Source organism: Clinocottus analis, unplaced genomic scaffold, assembly GCF_023055335.1.
Source record: "Clinocottus analis isolate CAN_PGR_092001 unplaced genomic scaffold, fCliAna1.0.p SCAF_16, whole genome shotgun sequence".
NCBI classification, from domain to species: domain Eukaryota; kingdom Metazoa; phylum Chordata; class Actinopteri; order Perciformes; family Cottidae; genus Clinocottus; species Clinocottus analis.
The window spans coordinates 5596479-5619171 of NW_027175887.1; the positions used below are offsets into that span (position 1 = coordinate 5596479).

The window sequence follows — 22693 nt, forward strand, 5'->3', positions numbered from 1 at the left end:
CTCTATCCGCCTCTCCCTCGCCTGTAGTGGCACTGGTGCAATATAACGCAAAGTCAGTGTTTGGATTTGTGGACTTGTTCTCTCTATTGATTCTGTGAGCTCATGGGTGCCGGCGGCGGCGTCTGGCTAACACGGCTCTCTCCCATGAGCTGTGCACCGCGGCTCCGGCGGCCACAGTGCCACTCCCACAGCACAACCACAAAACTATCTTCATCTGCTTTCTGTAAAAATGGAAGAAGTGTCTGTTTAGCATATAATATGATGGATTGTCGTTGGATTGCAGCCGTACTGATGCCAGATGTTAATTTGCCGAAGATAAAGATCCTCTTCCCTTTTTTCCTTTCTTCTCTTTACGCATGTGTCTGAGTGCTAATGTGCTTGTGGGTCCACTTTCAGTCTCTACAATAACAAAAAGGTCAAAGAGTGGTGTCTGATCGGGTCAAAGTGTAACGTTCATCAAGAGGTACGGCCTTGTGTCGTGATCGTGTCTCGCGTGCAGCGTGTTGCAGAGTCCGACTGGCTACTTGGGATGAAGCTGTGCTGGGAAAAATAGCATTGAGCTGGTGGAGGAAAATTGGGCTTTGAAAAGAGTTGTGAAAACAATAACAAGCTCCCACTTTATGGTCAAAAGTGGAGATTGCGACTATCTGACATCTTTGTTTAGTTGGCTATACAGTATGAAGCTTTGTGTGTTTACTTGCTGCCCATCTCATGGTTTCACACTGGTTTCTGGGTGTGCGTGTGTGTGTTGTCGCATGCTTATCATCACCGTGGCTCATCAAACCTCATTAGACACATTTTCCATTCGCACTGCTATCCCGGCTCTTTGTTTGGCTCCCAGTGAAGCCATGAGGCTCCGTGTGTGTATACCATGTGGATTATAAATAGAGCACCGGAGTGTTTGTATTGTTCTCTTTCACTCACGGAAAAGACTGAACCGTTAGAAAAAAACTGTTTCCTGGTATGAAACTTCACTCAAAAGGCTTCTTTTAAAATGCAAGGATTCAATTCCCATCGATATATGTCCTTCAAATACAACCATTGTTGCCCATCTCTCGGCTGCAGATGATTGAATTCCCTCCCATCCGATCTGTTCCTTCATTATATTCTGATGCCTGCGTTCACCGGTTCACCACTAAGTGTGCACAACTCTTTCAGGTTGAGCATTGGTGACCATGCGAGCATGCAGAAAGGGTGCATTGAGGGTTCCCCGACTTTAAACATCCGCCGCGTAGCGTTCATATGAATGTGCCGTGAATTAGGGAATCATCTCATGCAGGGAAAGCTGGGGAATGAGGGTGAGAGGAGGGGGTGGCTGTGTCACCCTGTGTCACTTCAGTGTGCATGCTCAGCTTATCCAGATTATCCCTGTGCCACTACCATAATCACCCAGACGCTACCATGCATACAGCACCGTACGGCTGATGCCTTTGTTTTCAATGTGGCAGAGATGAGAGCTCCGTCTTATTTTTCTGTCCGTCCTCCTGACATAGGCAACACAATCGTTAGTCGAGGAGAACACTGCGTGCGTGCTACCGAGTGAATAAAAAAGAGGAAAAAAAAGTAACGTCTGATCTCGAGTGTGGCTATTGAACGGACACCGTGGCTACGCTGAGATATGTGAGAATAGGTGATGTGCTGCGAGCGAGGCCTTCGGGATTAGCGTCTGAGATCTCTCGCTTTGACCTGAGACGCTGCCCTTAAAGCTGCAGGCCTGACTGACTGACTGCAGATTTCACAGGCAATTCGTGGACAACCGCGGTGGAGGCAGTGATCATTTGGCAGTCGCACAAGCGCGGCCCTCCTCCATAGCCGTGTCAAGCTGCAAGCGAGCGCCTCCTCCCGCTCTCTCGTTGGCCAGAGGAGCCCGCACGGGTTCAGCCATTGGCTCGCTCGAGGGCTCCCACAGCCTTGGCGTGAGGCTACGATCAATATTTCAGTAAAGACCAAGAGAAATAAAAGCGAGCTGCGTGAGTCCCGAGGATCGACTCCGGTTTCTCCCCACACCTTGGCACAATGAAGTTTATTGAAGCGATCACGTTGCAGTCCAGAGGCCTCTGTGTTGCCCGGAAAGTGAACGAAAATTCAATCATGTGGTAACAGCGCGCCGCCTTGAGTGCCTGTGTTTTGATTGAAGAGGAAGTAACTGCTTGAGTGATGCGCTCGGGTCGTGGGCATGCTCTTCAGGCCCTGATTGTCTTTTTGGATCCTTCATTTTACTCTTGACGCCACTGTTGATCATTCTGGTCACGCCGTATCTTGGAGCTGCTTGTCTGTGCGTTGGGGAAATGGTTGGGACATCGGCGACATGCACGGTCTCATTTCAGCTCTGAATGCAAAGAAATCAGGTGAATAAAATACACAATAAGATATATTGTTTCACTTGAATTGAACTAAGCTAATAAAACATTAAATTGTTTCAGTTTTACAAATGTGCTTCCTCTTTGGAGTGTTGGTCGGGCTCTCGGGGTCTCAGCTCTCCGCCGCGGATCCTGTTTGTGGCTTGAGCTGCTGGTGCTGTCGTCACTGTGAGCCACAGAGCGCTGTGCGGGGAAAGGGTGGAGTTGACCTTTTAATGAAAGCACTGAGCTTGCCATGAAGGGAGGGGAGACATGGTAAGGTGAGCAACAGCGCGGAGAGAGGGGGGCGTTCAAAGCTCCGGTTACTGGTGTGAGAAAATGCAGCTATCTGACCTCTGACACATGACAAGCCGGGGAGATCAAAGGGCAGCGCTCGCAAAAGCTGCCTGTACTGGTGTTTACAGGAGCGCTGACGGAGGAGAGCGGAGGGAGAACACCACAGTGACGGCTCCTTTTAAGAGTGGGGAACAACGCTAAAGCTAGAAAGGTGCGTGCATATCTCTTGCAGTTGTGTCTTCAATGAGCAGTGTTGTTCGATTGAATGAAAAGATAAATAAATACAACCCAGAATTGGCTGAACCGCTGTCTTATCACCAATAAGATGTTGTTAAACACACTTTATTCAAACTCACAAACGAGTGATGAGTGCAGGTTCATCGAGCGGGTTGGGTCAGACAGAATGATGGCGATGCCCTCGGCTGTGTTGTCTCTCGCGTAGCGTTCGGTGTACAGAGTGAGGAGTCAGCGGGCAGTCAATGGTAGTATAGAAACATGCAATACGAGGGGTTTTGAGAACGTGTGAGTCACCGCAACCACGAGAGGCCCTGGAGCAAGCAGCCAGAACTGGGCAAGCAACATATGGCCCACGAACACATGCATGCGCTGGATCACATGAGCCTCCTGGCGAGGCAAATGCAAAAAATATTCAATCAAATCTTTTTCGGAAAGTGTCGCTGTTGCTGTTAGACCAGTTTTAAGATGTTGAAGCAACATGCTTAACCCACAGTGGCCTGACCACCACCCTCCCGACCTACCTCTGCGACACACACACACACACACACACACACACACACACACACACACACACACATACCGTCTCCAGTGCGAAGATTGAGGCTGCATGACTGAAAGAGGAAACGGACAAGAACATGAGGCTTTGAGATAATGTTTATTAGAGTAATTGCACTGGAACACAAAATGAATTAGGTATAACTTTGAATAGAGTTTCTCGAGCTAATTCAGTTAAGGCGAGGCGGACTTATCTAATCACATGTACATGTCAAGTTATGGGCTCTGGTAAAACTGATTTAGCAGCACACCCTTTAATCCAGCTGATGAAAAGCATTGATTTGGACGCGAGCTCATGCGGCGCGCGGCCGTCTCCTCCCAACTCGCCTCGCAGCAGCGGGGAGGCCAAGTGCACGCCGGCCAGGGGTTTGCAGCCGTACATCCGGCAGTTAGTCCTGTAAGACAGGATAGAAAGAGCCTTTTGAGATGAAGTATTGGAGATAATGATCAGGCAGGCAGTTGACCTCGTGATAAGCAACGTGTCACTGGAAATACACGGAGATTCCAGCTACTTCGGCAGCGCCGCGTTGAGCAGCTGCTGCAGCGAGGAGTCGACGCCACGCCGTTGATTTGATCCCTTCAGGAGCGCCTTGGTTTGGAAGGCGAGGTTTTGGACTGCAGGTTTTTTAGCTTCGGCCTGTCCTTACACATGTTTTCGTTGACTTGTTAACCTGCACTCATTCGTCCATAAATCCATGCAGTAGTTATTTCGTTGCACTATTTTTATTGTTTACAACTAAGAGCAACAACTAACACTCGGCTTGTGTAAATAGGTGTGTATTGTTTTTTAGTTATTGGCCTTTTGTGCTTTTTAAATGTATTTAAATAGTCTGATCCCTGAATTTTCCTGCCTACTTTCAATCGTGGGCCAGTAATGGTAAAAAATACATTTTTCTGAGTTTTACCTGAGAGTTGAAACAGTAGGTTGAAAATCCAGTCTGCCTTCTGTAAGTCTGGGGCTTTAAGGTGGGGCCTCCTCATGTGTCCTGCAGCAGAAATATGTAAACACCCTCATCTGGGGCCCCATCACAAATCCTCATTGAGTCCTGTCTGGGCATCCCCGGCCCCCAGTTGGACATGGAGGGCCCCTATGTTTATCCACTTGTCAGATGGCATTTGACGCAGTGTTTGGGATGACAACAAGGCCGGTCTGAGAGGAAGGGGGTCAGCTGACCGAGTGCAGGGAGGTCTGATGAATGAAACCTTGTACTCCCTCACGTTATCCAGAAAAGAGGACAAGTGACTTCGTTTTTTGTGTTTACAAAAGTTGTAGGTGAACCAAAACACGGTCTAATATACTGATATTATTCAAATTAGTTGAGAATGTATCCAAAACTATGACTACTTTAGAAAGTCAAAACACCCAGCTATTCCTTTTGTCCTTCTATGAATGGAGAAAAAACATGTAATTTTAGATTAAATACTCAATAAAAAAATCAGCTGTAATTTGTAAATCTGTTCTTACAATAAATGTGGTTGTTTGAATTCATTTACTGGGTAGAGATTACATCGTGTGCTCTGGAGAAAGGTTCTGTAAATTATGCATATTATGCATATTGACCACTGTAGACAGGAGAGTAATAAATTAACATTCAGACTATTTTCTGTCGTTAGTTATCATCCATTGAACACTGCTGACCAGATGAATAAAAAGGGTAATATTGGGTCTTATATCAGCAAATAAGTAGATTGTCTAACCATGATTTTCACATGCCTAAGAGACATAAAGCATAGAGTGCAGAAGCATCCAGTCATGCCGCATGCACGTTGAAATGACACAGCAGTTGGGGTTTAAAACCACGACGTTGCCAAAGGGTCTGTGTCGGCAGATTAGCGCTCTTCGGTTCAGAGGAGAACGGGGACGAGACGTTGTGACGATGACCCCCCGATGACCCCCGATGACCCCCGATGCTCTCGGAGGACACACGGACCAGAGATCTTATTCAACCGGACCCGTCGCATGTTCTTTGTTTCCAATTCATGCCGTATGTAGGTTAAGCTTCTTGTCAGGTGATTATTCTGGAAAGCGTTTTTTCTTTCTCCTGTTGTCATCCCAGAGCGCGCTATCCAGATAGACGAGCCTCCCTGTTGCTAGTGTGTTGTATGTCAAAAGATGTTTGTCAACAGCACGTTTTTATTCGTTTTTATTGAGGGCCGTGAGCTGACCTATTGTACGACACGCACACGGACGAGTTGGGGACGTGTGGGGAAGGTTGGGATGTGGAATTCTGCAAACAAAAAAAAAGGTTTAAGCTGAGGTTAAGTGAGGTTTGGCAGAACAGCTTGTTTTTCTAGTTTTTTTTTGTTTTTCTTGTTTGACCCGTATTCAAACTGAAAACGCAGACAGCCAAGAAGGAGTGACGTGACCCTTGATTCAGGTGTCGGGCGATTTCAGGTGAAGAAGAGCTGCAACGGTTCATCGATCAGTCCGTCTTGATAATCGATAAATCGTTTGACAAAAGTTCTAGTCTGTGTTCACTATTTCAATTCCAGTATTGCAAAGGTTGAGAGGTTTCCGAGGCTGTCCGACCATCCGGACATGCGCTTCTGAAGCACGGTGGCGGCTTTGAGGGGTTGCAGGTCGAGCTCAGAACCAAAGTCTGTTTTCACAGGTGGACCGGTCCTGCGTCGGTGTGTCGTTACAGCACAGACCACCGGCTCTCTGGTGGTCTCTGCTGTTCAGGTCTTCCGGCTCTAAAAGTGCCTCCGCTCTCGCAAGCTGGCATTCCTGCTGCCACGGACTTGAGCTACAGGCCATGTCCACATTTGACACTCCCTCTGGGACTCCGATCATATAATGTCACCCACTGGCTCCCTGTAGTCGACACCGCGGATGCGCAGACGAATAAATACACGCCGAGACTACTACTGTAAATCCTCCGTACGTGCAGAAATGCAAAGTTCAACATCCTGAAGTAAGAAGCGGAGCTCAGTGGGTTGTTCGTGTCGCAGACAAGGCAGATAAGAAAGAAGGAACTGCTTTCAATACTGTAACGCGTGATACTACAGTATATGTATTATACTGGTCTGACAGTGTCTGTGTGAGAAGCGACCGATGTTCTGTGAGACATTTTGAGAATAATGACAGATCATTTCCTGCAGCTTTTTTATGTCTTTAATTGGGGGGAAAACAGGAACCAGAAAGTCAAACCGCTGAGGGAAAGAGTCTTGTGAACTTTATACTATCGGCAGCTACTTTTCAAAGCAAACCATTATGTTGGCATCGATTCGTTCTTTATTCATGCAAAATGACAAAGAAAATCAACATGTTGGCGATACATCTGTGACTTTAAACTTTGAATCTTCATGAGGTAATGCATTTCCAATCAGGTAATGTATGAAACCCCTGTTTGTGGTGTATTCAAGTGTCATTGAATGCACCACAAAAAGGCTTTAAAACTGCAAATTGATATGATATCAGTTGACTACGATGGGTGTCTGGAGGACAGGAAATGATCACTGATGGTTTATAAACTGGTCAGCAGTATTTTATCTCACGCTCTCTTTAGTTCCTTGCGCAAAACATCAAATAAATACATCTGGGTGATGCATGCAACGCACAGCCGTCCTCACCATCACCGTGGTGGATTGTCTCGACTGCAGAGGAGAGAGGCGACAACACAAGGGAGCTCAGCTGTTAGCTCGTGTCACCAGTTTGTTGCTTTACTCACACAAGCAAACACAGTAAGTGGTTGCTGTTTCACCTCTGTGTGCTCTGCGTTTATTTCAGTACCTTATCAGATATCTATTCATAGCGTACTGTACACAGAATGCAAAGCCGTGCAGGTTACATATAGGGCAGCCCCCTCTCCGTTGATTGGTTGACTAATCGGTCGGTTTGGTCTTCGTAGACTAAGATTTCTTGAGTTGATTTGTCATTTTTTTTACGTAACGGATCGATTCGTGGACAGACTATTATGAGGGGGAGCTGTCTGTGAGTAGGTCAGCCCTGGTCAGGAGGTTCATACATTGCATCCTAGACATGGAGGTGGTTTGAAATAAGTTTGAAATGAGTTTCGCAGTTTTGTAAAAAAAAGTTTAGCGCGCTCAAAGTAGCCGGCTTTCACTCTCACAGATAAATATTGTTGTGCGTCGTGGCAGTTTATTTTGGCCACAGCGCAAGTAATCTGCGCAAGTAATCTGCACCAAACTGTCCAATACAAGAGAATGCGCTGCTCTTGAACCAACAACAGATCCTGTCTCGCACGGGAAAGAACTTCAAAGCTGAAGCACGGTTTCCTTTTCACATGCAGGCCGCCGCTGCCTTTCTCACCTCAAATACCTTCACTTGCTCGCAGGCGTTTTAGTCCAGATGGTTGGAGAGCGTGAGCCGGGCAAACAAAGCAGATCATTGGCTGCTGGAGCTCTGGGTGGAGTGGAAGGGGTTTAGGGCGGGGGTGTCTGAGGTTAGCAGGCCAGCTGAGCACAATGAGGTCACGCTGACGGGGAGGAGAGAGAACACCAATAAAGATCTGTAAGAGCCACTCAATCCCTCACACACGGAGTGACACCACATGGTGTGTGTGCATCTTGCTATATTCAGCATGTAAGTGCAACTCATTGAGGAATACGTGCTATTAAATGTTGCTATTCATATTATACAGTTTCAAGCAAAGGAGAACTGTTAACGCAAGTGTAAAATAAGTGATATTAACCTGATGATCACAATGGAGTGAAAAGCTATTGCAGCCTTTTCTGTACCAAGCCAGCTCCTTTAAATAGTCTGCGGCTCTCACAAGGGTTGCAAAAGGCCGCCATTGCAACATGTCATCACTGGTGAAGCAAGGCGGCCGTGTTTCCAAAAAATGGCTCGGCGAGCGTACTTCTGCATTGAGTTGCACAAAGAGACTCTTCACCTGCTACATTCAGAGGAATCGTATCCCAGGAGGCCGTGCGGCGGTTTGCATGGCGCCGCAAGGCAATAATGTCACACGGCGCTATTTCTCCGCGCCGGAGGACGTCACCTGTAGTATATTATGACTCCCCGACTTCAAACTAGTCTTGGGCAACATGCACGCTCCAAAAAGAGGATCCAGGAATAATAAAAACACAGTTCAATTATATTCACCATCATGTGTTCGAACATAATGTGATTTTCCTCTTCTGCTAAAATTATTATTTTAGTCCTGACAATGTGTATTGTGTGACGTGCAGATGCTTAGTCTATGTTTTGTCTCATTTATTGTTGCATAAAAGAAAATCAATTGAAACCGGGTTTCATCTTCCCTTTGAGGTTTGTGTTCCTCTCCTTGCTTTGTCTGCTGTGCCCCCCAGAGGGTTTTTAGCAATCACACTATAATAAAGTATAAGTCTCACATCCCCAGAGGGCACGACTGTGAGCTTGTGAGTAATAACTTTATTTTCTCTCAGGAACAGGCTGCGAGCTGTGGAAAGATGTATTTGTGCCTTCAGTGAGAATATGCTAACGTGTGTGTGTGTGTGTGTGTGTGTGTGTTTACAGTAAACTGTATTTACTACATTGTTGCCCGTGGTCTTCTTAGAGGTTTTCATACCGTTGGGAGAACAAAACCACAAAGACATCTTTTTTTTTTTTACATCAGTCAAGAATTGAATACATTAAATTTGAATTTAATTTAGTATTTCAGAATTTACCAGAGAATCATCAATCACAATTTTGAGTTTTCTGAACTGACCCTTTGTGCCGTCGACATGTTGTTGTTTTCAGATTGTTCACCTCATATCTTAGGAATGCCTGGAGGGAACATCCACTTGGACTCAGAGATTAGAGATCAAAGGTCACCGTGACCTCACAAAACACATTTCTGGCCAAAGCTCAAGCGTTTTAATTATGACAAGTCTCAAGTTGTAGCCATAGCTAACTAACTGAGTCCCTGCCAACATTGCACTTCCTGTTTGCAGCTCCCAATACAGATTGTGGACAGAGGGATGTTGGAGGTTGCACTCATCAGAATCCCTCCCAGCAAATAACCCCTTTCTGTATCATACCCCGTTAAACAACAGACACACAGCATGTGTGATGTGTGTAGTTCCACTGTTCGGCCACGATGTAAAATAAAACCCGGCTCACTGCAGCTCTACTTCTCCGTCCTCTGGACTGAGGGCAGGCTGGACGCTACAGTGACTCACTGGCGCCTCTTGTGGTATTACACGACAGGAAGGGGCTCATCCCAACAACACAATGCAAACGGACGTCTTTGACATATTGTCATTTAAATGTTTAAATAAAAAAACTCTGGCCACATCTTGCACAGTGCACCTTTTTACAGGAAGTACTCAGACGTTGGCGAGTGTGTTGAGACTTACAGATGTCTGTCACAGTGTTGACAATCGACACAATACCCCTCCGGCCATTGATCACTTGTGTGAAAGCAGCAGCAACATCCCTTTCACAGTCTCTCTTCTCCTTCCATTCATGGTGGCTCATCATCGCAGCATCCTCCGCTGCTGCGCTGTGGGTAACGGACTCCCGGGGGGCGTGTGTAGACTTGTCTTTCACTCGCTACACAACTACAGTTGGCCTGTCTGAATGAGTCTGTCGTGTGTCTGAGAGCACAACACAAAAGGCCGAATCTCAACTCTGTTTCGTCCAAACTGACCGACGCTGGCCGTTCAGTCTGAGGCATGGAGGGATCAGTGGTTATTTACATGGATTACATTGATTTCTTTTCGGTTCATTGTTGTTCATTGATGTGTTTCACAAATTTAATGTTATTATAGTTTATGTATATTTTAGTCGGCAACAAACTTAGGTGCTACCAATATTAGTTTACCGCTCTGGTATTCAGACTCAATTAACAATAAGACAATGCACTTTAACACATTATACTGATGCTGCAAGCAGATCTTCTGTTGCCTTGAAAGACCATTTCATGTGATTAATTTGTTGTTTATCCACACCACTGCTAGTGCGATTTATTCCCCCATGTTATTTTCTAATTTGTGTTCATAGCTGCATCACGTTTGTCACTTAGCTTCTTTTAATAGCGGAGAGAACCCAAAGCACCGTAACTGCATTAGCCCGCGAGCTAACAACATGGCCGCATGCGCACCAACGGGCCTCCGACTGCTTCTGACCGTAGTGGACGCCGGCAGCACCGTCTCCTGGTCCCGTCTCCTTCGACCTCCATGCCGCTGACCGCTAACAAATGAGCGCATCTTGCTAACGCGAAACTTGTCACAATAACGTCCACATCTATCATTGTTGCGTGGACAGACGGAGCGCTGACGTCGTGGCTCATGGGAAAAGCCCGCTGGGCAGAGATGTCCGGCTCGCAATCTGATTTGCCCATCAAGTTAAGTCTTGTGAGCCCGTGATTCATTAAAGTGTCTCCACATTCAAAATGTGAGAAAAATACACAAATCGTGTGTCACCACCTGCGCAGGCCAACGCGCGCATGTGACCGCACGGACACACACACACACACACACTTTACCGCGCTAATGAGCGAGCGTCCTCATGTTGACAGCGTGATGGGATGTGGGTGGGAGCACAGCAACAGGACCTCGGGGCAGGTCGGATCGCACAGCACACAAAGACCCTTTTATAACCGTCTGTCCTTTGTGCTCTCGGTCATGTGCTCCTCTGTCACAACAAGTCTCCCGCGTCCTCTCCTTCTATCATCCTTTGATTGCTTTTTTTTTTCTTCATTTAATTAAGTGGAACCACAGCCGCACTTGTTTGACCCCCACTCGATGGTTGTTGCCAGGTTTATATGCGTCTGATGCATTTTACGCTGAACGCCATCGCACACACCAGCATGGTTTTTGTGTCCACAGATTAGGAGGAAGTGCAGGTCTGTCACAAAACTCTCGATCAGAATCAGTGTCAGGATCAGGATCAGGTTTAGGATCAGGTTCAGGATCTCCCCGATCAGAGTTTTTTATGCCGCCGATACCAATTGCAAAACGTTGATGATCCATATTGGTTCATACAGATCCACCTCGTTGTTGTTTTGTTCTGAATATCAGCTGGTATACAAGGCTTCAGATCCTTTTTTTTTTTTTCTCACTACTGTTTTCGAAAAATATATTCAACATTTTACTCTGGTGTAAACTAGAGCTGGTTTATTGCCACGGATTCCACGAATCAATTTCATTCAATTGGGGATAGTTAAAACACAATGTTCAATGCAACGCTAACACTTTGAAATGAGCCCAAAGCTGCGTCTGTGTGTGTGTTTGTGCGTGTGTGTGTGTGTGTGTGTAGGTGTGCGTACTGATGTGTGTGTGTGTGTGTGTGAGTATGAGGGACAAGTTGGAATATATCTTCCAACTCTTCACACAAACACACACACAGTTTACGCTTATAAAACATTTAGTCTGTGTGAAAATGGCCTTGGCTGGGTCTAAGTGCAATCCACATATTTACTATTACAGGTGGACTAAAAGTAGTGTAATGTCCAAGATAGCACGTAAACATCATGATAACACTATAATTTACCTTCGCCCAAGACACATTTTTACTTGACAAAATGTGACTAAGACAGCCTGTAACGTTTGACCAGACTCTAGATCTTTGTCTCTTTTTTTTAAATATATATATATATATATATATATATATATATATATATATATATATATATATATATATATATATATATATATGCAGTCAACTCAGTGATGGGACTCAATAGTTTTACACTGTGATTTGTTTGTCATATTTATTGATCCTATTTCAATACTGCTAACGCTGTACTAACCTTCTGTTTCTATTGAGATGTTATAAGAATAGCTGTTGATATTAACACACTTGATAATATCAACACAGCTGTTAATAGTCCATCTTTTCACAGGCATCTTTGTCCACTTGAAACAGGAACTTTTTCCTTTTTAAATTCACACTTTTTGATGCTAAGCTTTCAGTTCATTTGACCAATGAATGGTGGTTCCTTCTGTTATTATTCAACTGTTGCTCTGAGGATCTTTTTCTCTTTCTGTTGTACAGTGTTTTGTTCTGCATGTACAAAACCCTTTTATAAAAAATAACATATATTTGTGAAGAGGACTTTCTACAACCGAAACGCATGACAAATACAGACAACCATCCTGTATGGTGTCTGAGAGTGGAATGAGGCTGTAGGGGATCAAGTGTTCCTGGTGGGTTACTCCAAACTTTCAACCGGTGTGTGTGTGTGTGTATATATATATACACACATATATATATATATATATATATATATATATATATATATATATATATATATATATATATACATATATATATATATATATATATATATATATATATATATATATGTGTATATATATATATATATATATACACACATATATATATATATATATATATATATATATATATATATATATATATATAGAGAGAGAGAGAGAGAGAGAGAGAGAGAGAGAGAGAGAGAGAGAGAGAGAGAGAGAGAGAGAGAGAGAGAGAGAAACTTTATTTACACTCTGTAGTTCAACACTGAGATGTTACTTATAAACACTTGCCCGAGGTGATAATGCACAGCTTCTGTAATGAAGCAGCTGGGCTGTGGAAGCGATGGAAGGAGGGGAAGAGAGGAGGAGAGAGGGAGAGAGGGAGGCAGAGAGGCAGGAAGGGAGGGAGGGAGGGAGGGAGGCAGGGAGGGAGGGAGCAGACAAGACAGTCCCTTGTTTATTTTAGGACTTATTTACTAGACAAATAGAGTTCTGTGATTATCAGCAACGTTTTGCCCCGCTGCTGTCCCAACTTTCAAATATGTGTTGGTTTTGTTTGATCTTTTCTCTGCAAACTGCTTTCCAAAATGCATCGTTCATACGAGAACAACTATGTTACAGCAAACAAGTGTCAGTAACATAATAAAGTCATTAATGCAGACTTTATCTTTATTTTTTTTTATTTATTATACTAACCAGATGTTGCAGATGTAGCGGCTCTTTGTCTTGTTTAAAAACATGTTTACCGTGTACGGGACCGTTTAATGTTTCATCATGTATGAACTGTTGCATTTGTACTGAACATTTTTCAAAGGACAGCACTAAAGTTATTATAAGCGTACAGATTACTCACCCGCCACATATCAACTTATTTCACGAGTGAGTAAATGCAACGGACACTGAGATTATCCTACGCGTTGGATCCTGCCAGACGGCCTGTAAAACAGAAACATCCACAAACAGTGCGCCTTCCTTATGTGTCTTTTCATGGAAAAGTTATGGGGGGAAGACCGATTTGGGTGAAATGGTGAATGGAGCGATGTGGACGAGGACAGTAAACTCTGGAGGTCGGTGAACTGCTGCTGATGAAACCTGAGTAAACTGGATTATGAAGTAATACTCCTTAAATCATGCCACACTGAACTATTTATTTACCTCCGATTGCCGTTTTCAGTGATATGTGATTTTGGCATTTCCAGTCAAGCAGTTCTAGGGACGAACGTCAGACAGCAGGTAGAAAAATTGTGAAAGGCCACACACACTGTCTCATTTCATCTCTTGACTGTCAACAGCAACTGGCCCAGACTAGAATAGACTCCCAGCGGGTCCAATAAGTTGTAGTGTCCCAAATAAAAACTAATAATAACTTATGTAACGACAAATAATAGATTCTATGCCAAATAACCCCACTGTAACCCTCACCCTGTAGATCACCTTCCAAAGTCCCACTGGCTTCACTTGCTGTCGGTACAGGATGAAGTACAACTTGCACAGACTTGTCATCCACAAAGCTCAGATTCTTCCAGAACAATCCCAAACTACTGTCATGTGTTAGTTTGTTTGTGTCAAATTCAACATTACATGCATCATGTGAGCTTGGTGGATCCTCGGCGGGGTGGCCTTAAGGCAGCTGATTCAAATCTTTATTGGAGTTTCCCATGAACGCATTGATCAAGATGACGGCTGGACTTTCAAATGCCTCACAGGAATACTTTGATAATGAGACTGCAACAGCGCATGTGATGGATTGTGTACTCCAAGTACTAAAGCATTCCTTCATTAATAAGATTTATATCAAAGGATTTAAACAAATTACTTTTTTGGGGGGTATTATTCTGTTATTCTGTTGGGCTTTTGTGCCTTTAGATACAGCTGGAGATAGGAAAGAGAGACCGCATGCAGCGAAAGACTCTTCTTAGTTATGTAAACAAGATTGATTGGATACATTTATTGTTTTTCCCTAGCTAAACTAAACTTGGTGTATATCAGAAATGTAGGTACAAGCTAATGTTTTTAATACGATAGAAAGATAGATGGATAATTACTTTACTAATCCTCGAAGGGAAATTCAGGAAATATGTTTGATCCTGATTTTTTTTTTTTTTAAATCTTCAAATATATGTAAATGTGGCACACCTGTTAATCATATAGTAAAAACACTTTCTCATACCATTAGCTATGAATCACTTGAAGAAAAATCCATCAGCCCAAAAGGCTACGTTGGCAAATAGTCAAGTATGTAGGAATTCAAAAGACATGCAAAAACCCCAGAGTGGTCCATTTCAACACCCACGGGACGAGCTGCTGCCTCGTATGCAGCATGGCAGCCCGTGTGTGTGTGTGTGTGTGTGTGTGTGTGTGTGTGTGTGTGTGTGTGCCCTTTCTGTTCCTGTGCTCACGGGGCTTTGGCGTAAAGGAGAGCGCTGAGGTTGCTTTGAATGGTGGGTGGCACTTCAGTTTCCTAACAGGAAGCGCTTACGCTGATGAATGGCACCTTTTTCCTCGGAGGAAAGAGTGGGTGACACAAGATTGTGTTTGATTTCGCTTTGTTCACGCCGGAGCCGGCTAACCGAACATGGTATAGAAAACATCTCCTCACAAGCTGGAGGAGAGGAGGAGAGGAGGAGAGGAGAGGAGAGGGAGAAGGATGTCTGCTACTTAGATTGTTTGGTCTCTCCTCACACTCACACTCACCCAAAACCTCTCCTTGTTTTGAGGCTCATGGTGTCCCAAGTACTCTTTGGCAGAACAAACCGACGAGGGCTTGGCTGAAAAAGCACATTTCTTTTTGTTGACTTCTCCACACATAAAGCGAGAGGGACTTTTCTTTATTTTCCATTGATTGACTCATGGAAAAGCTTCAGGAAATTATTATTTTTTGCTGTTTTCTATTCCCTTACCTGCCGGCACTGATGACCGACAGATAATTCTTTGTTAGTTTTCGTTTGTGACGGATACTGAAAGTCTGTCTCTCAGTGGGATCTCTCTCTCTCTGCAGCGTGACTGACAGTGTAGAGCTGGAGCTAATTTGAGTTAGTATGTGCTTGTTGTTATTTAGGCGATGGAATTGTGTAATTTCATTTCATCACACTTAAAAGGACGATACATTGTCTTATTGAGTTATGGCCCCGCCTCACGGAGAGCCCCTTCAGTCATTTAAAAACAATTCTCTCAAACTGAATTTGTGATGTTTTCAGGGACAACAACAACAGCGAGTTACCGTCTCAAGGTGGGAGCTGAGTTTCTTATTGTGGTCGCACATCTCAGCTCGTCACCACCAACGTGTACACATTGTCACAAGTATGATTAACCTTCATTTAGGCCCCTTTTTTTATCTTTGTTTTGCTAAGTATTGCAAGGTTTTAACCTGCGATAAGGAGTGGAAGTGAAGCTGTCCTCTCTGGCTTCATGGAGAAGCCATTACAGCCAGGTTTTGATTTGTTTGTTTTTAGCAGTTGTGTAATGCTCGCTGGATGGAACCCATCGTCCCGATTTCTCATCCAGCCTCAACTCATAAATATGCCACGATTTCTGCACAGTGGGTAGAAAAGAAAACCGCCGCAGTCGTTCCCCGCCTCCCGGCCTCTTTGCCAACGTTGTGTGAAGGGAGCGAGGGAGAAGACTGATCTTCCTTTCAACTCGATGGAGAACTGTGCGTGTTGATCGGTGTCCGAGAGAGCAAAGACGATCTTGGCTCCCACAAGAAAACACAATGTATGTTTGCGCTGTTCGACAGGTGAGAATGAAAATGAAATATGAAATGTGAACTTTGACGAGTTAAACTCTGAAGAGCTTTATGACCTCGCACGATTAATAATACTCCTAGTGGAAGGAGAACGGGAATGATCTCGCCTCCCGTATCAATATGCCACAACACACACACACACACACACACACAAACATAAATTACAAAATAACATGGGGAAATAAATCGCACTGCGAGTACTGTGGATAAACAAAAATGAACCACACAAAAGGATCTTTTAAGGCAACAGAACATCTGCCTGCAGCAACAGTGTAATTGGAAGTGAATTATAACACAATACCAGTCCTGATGTATTGTTTACGTTTGTGTCTGGATGCCTTTAAAACATGTTCGTGCCGATGGAGCATGAGGTTATGGAGCGATGAGGAGAGGAAAATCTGCTGGCCGTAAATTCAAAATGGACAAAACGACAAGCTTGCAGAACGGCTTTGGAGACGGAGCCATGCGCGTTCTCCCGCTGTTGGAGAAGAATGCCAATAAAGATAAAAGAGAGCAACAACCCATAATCTTTGAAGGGTGAGCCGAACGTAAAAGTCAAATGTGTGTGTGTGTTTGTGTGTGTGTGCTCATAAACACAATGAGTGGAAAAAATAAAAGAAACACCTTCCACGATGTGTAATGTAATTATTACACCTTAAACTGAGGTTAATTCTAAAATCTCTCTGTGGAAGGTGTTGCAGGGCTGAAGTGTTTGTTTGAGACGAAGTGAAGATGTGTGAGTCGACCAGCAGACACAATAACCTCCCCTGTCACCCAAGTAGCATCTTTCTGTTTCCAGAAAACGGAGCCAACAGCGCTTCATAGTTTATTGTTAGGGGAGGAGGGACACTCTGGCCATGAAGCCCTACGATAAACATCTTTGATAATTGCTTCTGCGCTCCTCTCCAATGATCATGAATCTGTACTTTTGGCTATTCGGTGGCATCCGACTGTGTGTGTGTGTGTGTGTGTGTGTGTGTGTGTGTGTGTGTGTGTGTGTGTGTGTGTGTGTGTGTGTGTGTGTGTGTGTGTGTGTGTGTGTGTGTGTGTGTTTCCTGGCTTTGGGTAATTTATAGATGTTTACTGTCCCTGCTGGCATAGACACGCACGACTTATCGATCGCCAATCAAAGGGAGGCATTAAAACGTGGAGGCTCAGTGTGAGCAGAGCGTGCAGACCAGCTGAAGAGGTCGTAGGTCAGGCCATTACATTACCCATCATTCTCCACTGCAAGATCATTGTTTTGGGTACTGAAAGGGTTCAAACTAGCTGGATGGCAGAGAAGCAAAGGAGCATCGAGCCAAGGTGGATGGATCCAGACAGAAAAGTACAGATACTTGCATATTTGTCTGGAGACTCGAGGCGGCATGTGGGCTCCTGCTGTCCTGCGTCTTCAGGGTTCAGCCAGGAATGAGCGCTGTCTGGATCTCGGTAAGCCCGACTTCAGAGGCTCTGGCGCCGTGCGCCGCATGATGACAGAGCCATGGCCGTCTGTCAGGCTGTAGTTCAGAGCGCAATGCTGCTGCCATGAGACTTTTTAGTCTCACAATAAGTTCTTTTCTCAGGTGAATTCATGAGAAAGAGACAAAAGCGGCGCTGACGCTTGTCTCCAGCTGACGAGACTTGTCTTGGTTGTGACATCACCACTCAGCAATGAGATTTTATATTTTGTCCACTCTGGAAAAGCTCAGTCAAGAATGCAGAAGGCAAAGAGGAAAAGATGCCTTTTTAAAATTGAACCATCTGAATCTGGACAAACTGTTTGACCTCTTTGACCACCGACAAAAGCACCGTACTTCTGTCGCCGTTGCACACTCACTGTGAGGGGTGAGTAGAGACACTTGGTCACGTTTTGCAATAAACCCGACCTTGCAATAAACAATAGTATTTTGTGTATTTAGTAGTTAGATTAGTTTTTTTTGCCAGATCAGTGGCGGTTTGAGTTTTAACTGGAGCATCTCTGAGATCCTCATTCAGCATCATGAAGAGAGCCTCTGTCCTTTTCGGCATTGTTGAAGTTTCATAAATGACGTTATTTTGTTGTTGTACTATGGTGGAAGAAAGATAAATCTGCGGACTTTCCCTTTCATCCTTTCAGCCCTCTTTCAACCTTTCATGCTTTTTGTTAATGCTCTGGTCCTTGTGAAGAAAAAAAAAAATAGCTTCCTTAGAAGCACCCAATGTTGACTCACTTCCTCCTTTTGCTTTCTCTCTCTCTCTTACGCTGTCTCTCCCTCTCTCTGTCTGTTAAAGGTTTGTGGTGCTCCTCGTTCGAATTTCCTGCTGTTACATGGTAACACGGAGCTGAAGGCAAGAGGTAAGGTGGATTGTCTTTTCTTTTTTTTTCGCGGGAAATTGTGTAACGGGACAGCGTTGTGAGTTTCTCGTAAAGAGAGGACAGTAACGGATAAAGAGACGTTTCAGTTCTCACAGCATATCTCGGGTTCATGCCTTTGGATGTAGTCAGAGTGAAGCGGCGGCCGGGAAGCATCGCTGTCTCCTGTTGGAGGCGCTGATGCGCCCGGAGTGTCCGCCTTGAAGAGCTGTTAAAGGGACAGACGGACGAGTAAACACCTGTTTGTCTCACTGTCTTTTCTTTCTTTCTTAAAGCACCGCAAACACAGTTTATAGCTTTAATTCCCAGCATGCCATGCTGTTTATGTAATACAGGGTGTCACAGAAAGTTTCACGCTCTTCCTGTTCGGTTCCTCCTCCAATCAGCTGATAGTGCTGATGCTCGCTGCTGACGCCCTGGCAGATAAAAAGCATGTGCGTGTTACTCATATGAAAAGCCTTTCATTGTCTTTTTAAATTGCACGTGAATGCACACAGACACACACAATCTGAGAACAATATGCGCGTTCAAACCTGTGCAATGATGATGCAGCATCTATTGTTGTTGGTAACATATGCACCTAATCAACATGCAATACGACAACAGACAGCATCTCCACCCAACTGTCTCTTACCACTTCTATAAATGTGAAAAACACCATTTATTTCAATCAAAACATCGCAAATATCCGTTTTTAACCGATGATGTTCTGAAGTTATCATGCAAACCTTTTTTGTTTAAGAGTCTGAACCAAGTTGTTTGTCCGTTTTTATTTGATAAAGGCAGGCGAAGTTTCTCTGGACAGTTTCCTTTGAAATCTTCCGCCAAAGTGTGGCTGTTGTGATTTCAGCTCAGTTAACTGAAGCCATCTGTGGATTTATGGATCAAAGCTTTGGCTGCACAGAGAGGTGAGCGGCTCACACAGCTACTAACACTCCTCTAGAGTAGCAGCATGAATGTGCCTTCTTTCTGAAGTCTCTGCTCCGCAGTCTGACGTCTCCGGTGGATAAGGACAAGCTGGAAGGTCAAAGGTCAGGACACATTCAATAGCGATATGAGAGCGGGAGCATTATCATAGGCTTACAGGATTATTGTCTACAGGCGCATATACCGTAAGGAGTGGAATTATCTTTCTGAGCTCCGCTCACCTCGACACACGTGTAGAGAGAACCTGCGGCGCTATGAGGGTTGATCTGAGGCTTCGACACGCACACGCATGCACGCGAGTAGCCTGGTGATCAGATGAGATGGTTGTGACAAGGTTTTTGTGTGTTTTTTAACGGTAAAATCAATTTGGTATCCAGTCATGGCCTCGTCATCAGATGAATGAAGGTCATTTGTGCATGTCATGAGACCCTCTTACAATTTTACGCACTCTCTCTTTTTTTTTTGCTTGGAAGTTTAGTTTTTAATGCGATGTGCAAATTTACTGTGAACTTCCATTTTGACGAGCTTGAACAGTGAAGGAAACCCCTCTGAGTTTAGTAGCAACAGCTTGGAGACTACATTGTGGATATTGGAAAAGCTAAAGGTATGATGAAGGCAATATTAGGTGAATATAATACATGGAGGTGTGTTTGTTTCAGTTCAGTATACAGTGACACACTAAAGACGCACACACACTGTCAAGCAGAACCACCGACGCCACAAAAACTTACAAATACACACACACACACACACACACACACACATATGTGCACCACAAACTTCCCGCATACTCATATCACTCAGTCTTTTACTGACAGTTACTGTGCCACTTTTGAGAAGGGTGAGTGGGTGTGTTGACTGGAAACAAGTAGCAGTGACCCGAGTCAAAGTCCTCTAGACCGACACGCTGGCTCCACAGAGGAGACGGTTCGAGCCCTAAACATGACGCAGAACACAGAAAAGACACACGACCGGCTCAACCATGAAGGTTTGGAGCCTGAGGGGGAAACCACAAACATCTGTGTGCTGTAGGTTCGTTTCCCCAGAGCTCTGTGAGCTCAGGGAGTTTGGTTCAATTCATTGTGGAGTTACTCAATTATCTTAAAGGTTCTTTTTGTGTGTGTGACATTTCTACAAGCCACAGACAATTGCTGGTTTGCTAATTGCCGCTCCATTGTCAAGCCTTTCCGTTATTGCTCTCAGGTTCGTAATGATAAAAATGGAAAACCACTTGAAATTTGTATTTTTTTCAGACAATGGGTCTTTGGTTTCGCACAGAAGTGGACAAAACTAGTCTTTCTCCCTGGCAAACGTTGATTTTGACGGCTGACATTTCAAACGTTCCCGGCAGATTATATCAGCCGTAGCCCGGTAAAAAAAATGACGCTAAACCCAACTTGATTCATCAGGCTTATTTCTCTGTAACTTTTAACATGCTACCGAGAGAGGAGGGTGAGGTGTGCACTAACCGATGTGGTTGTGGTGCCATGCCACCATTAACCAATCATTCTGAAACTGCTTAGAAAGATCTCAAACAGACCCCAGGAAGACTTCACGGCGCCAGCTAATGGGGATGCTAACAAACTAAACTGAACAGATGCACATGAGTAATTATTGTGCAGAGAGATGTCATCATACCATCCCGGTCACAATATATTTGTTCCTCTATGGCAAGGCATGACCCGCCGTACTCTGCTCATGAGTGGCTTGTTCTTGTCGCCTTCGTTGGTTAGGTTTAGGCAGGAGGGGTGACAGCGGTTGGGTTCGGGTAGGAATATCAGAGTAAGCCAATCAGAAGTCCGATGATGTCATTTTGCCTAATAAGTAGCCATGTGCTTCTGTGTGTTAGATAGAGAGTGTGCCTTTTGGGAGCAATGGGCATCCAGAACAGTGGCTGTTTGTTTTTCGGGGTAACGGGCTGTCTGACGAATGGGCTTGCGGTCCAATTGGAGATTTTTCAGATTATTGGGTTTTTCACAACAATGGGCGGTCCCCATCTTTGTAAGGTGCGTGTCAAGTAGTGCAATCTTGGCTATAACATTGGCTGGGGTTGCTGAAATCTAAACTTAGCCCAACGTCATAAAAATCAGGACGGCCAACGTTACCCTAAAATTGGATAACAGCCAAGTTGGCCTACTGGTGCACGCCTCATATCCCACAAACTAATGCAGTCAGTTAACTGTGTCCTTCACGGCCTCACAATCGTTGCTTATTTTAGGCCAGACAAACTCTCTTCAAACCATTCCTCATACTTTTGCTTGATTTGTTTCTTTTGAAAAGGATTTCAAAAAAAAAAAAGACATCACCCTCCAAACTCCTTAGATACCAAGTATCACTCTTACTGCGTCCCCATGCGCATCATAATATGATTTTAGATTATTTCTTCTTCACATCGTCCTGTCTTCTCTTTAAACTGCGTTCCCGCTGCTCTCTCATTGATGACAACCCCTTTTTTTTTTTCTCGACTTCAGGGCGTTGAAGATGGCAGTGTGGATCCAGGCCCAGCAGCTGCAGGGAGATGCTCTGCACCAGATGCAGTCTCTGTACGGGCAGCATTTCCCCATTGAGGTGCGACATTACCTGTCCCAGTGGATAGAGGGCCAGCTCTGGTGAGTTGCTCACATGTGTGCCCGCACAAATCTTTGTCCTGAATGTTTGTCTATGAAAGAACATTATGACAATTGCTCTTCGTTTGCTACATCCAGCATCTTAGAGTGAATTCATTAGCCGTGTGCGTTTGTTCATGCACATGTCCATTTGTCTTGTATGTGTCTTGCGTGTGGTGTGTGTGTGTGTGTGTGTGTGTGTGTGTGTGTGTGTGTGTGTGTGTTGTTAGGGATGCCATAGACCTCGAGAACCCACTGGAGGAGTTCAAGGCCAAACGGCTGCTGGACAGTCTGATCCAGGAGCTGCAGAATAAGGCCGAGCACCAGGTGGGAGAGGACGGCTTTCTCCTGAAAATCAAACTGGGACACTACGCCAGCCAGCTCAAGGTAAGTCTTTTGGAAACAGGCCTCATCAATCACAAGAACAGCGCTGCATACCCAGGAACACCGGTTTACTTTCCTGTCTGATTGACAGGCTTGAGGGCCCGGGGGCCAAGCA

The 22693-nt window shown here is 44.6% G+C and overlaps 1 protein-coding gene across 1 annotated transcript in view; it reads left to right on the top strand.

The window, feature by feature from the left end:
* The window catches only part of stat5a (signal transducer and activator of transcription 5a), a 112216-nt gene that overhangs the window by 7480 nt on the left and 82043 nt on the right, over positions 1–22693 (top strand). The window contains 2 exon segments of the mRNA XM_068578343.1: positions 22060–22197; positions 22425–22581. Of these exon segments, the coding sequence (XP_068434444.1) occupies positions 22060–22197; positions 22425–22581 (295 nt within the window).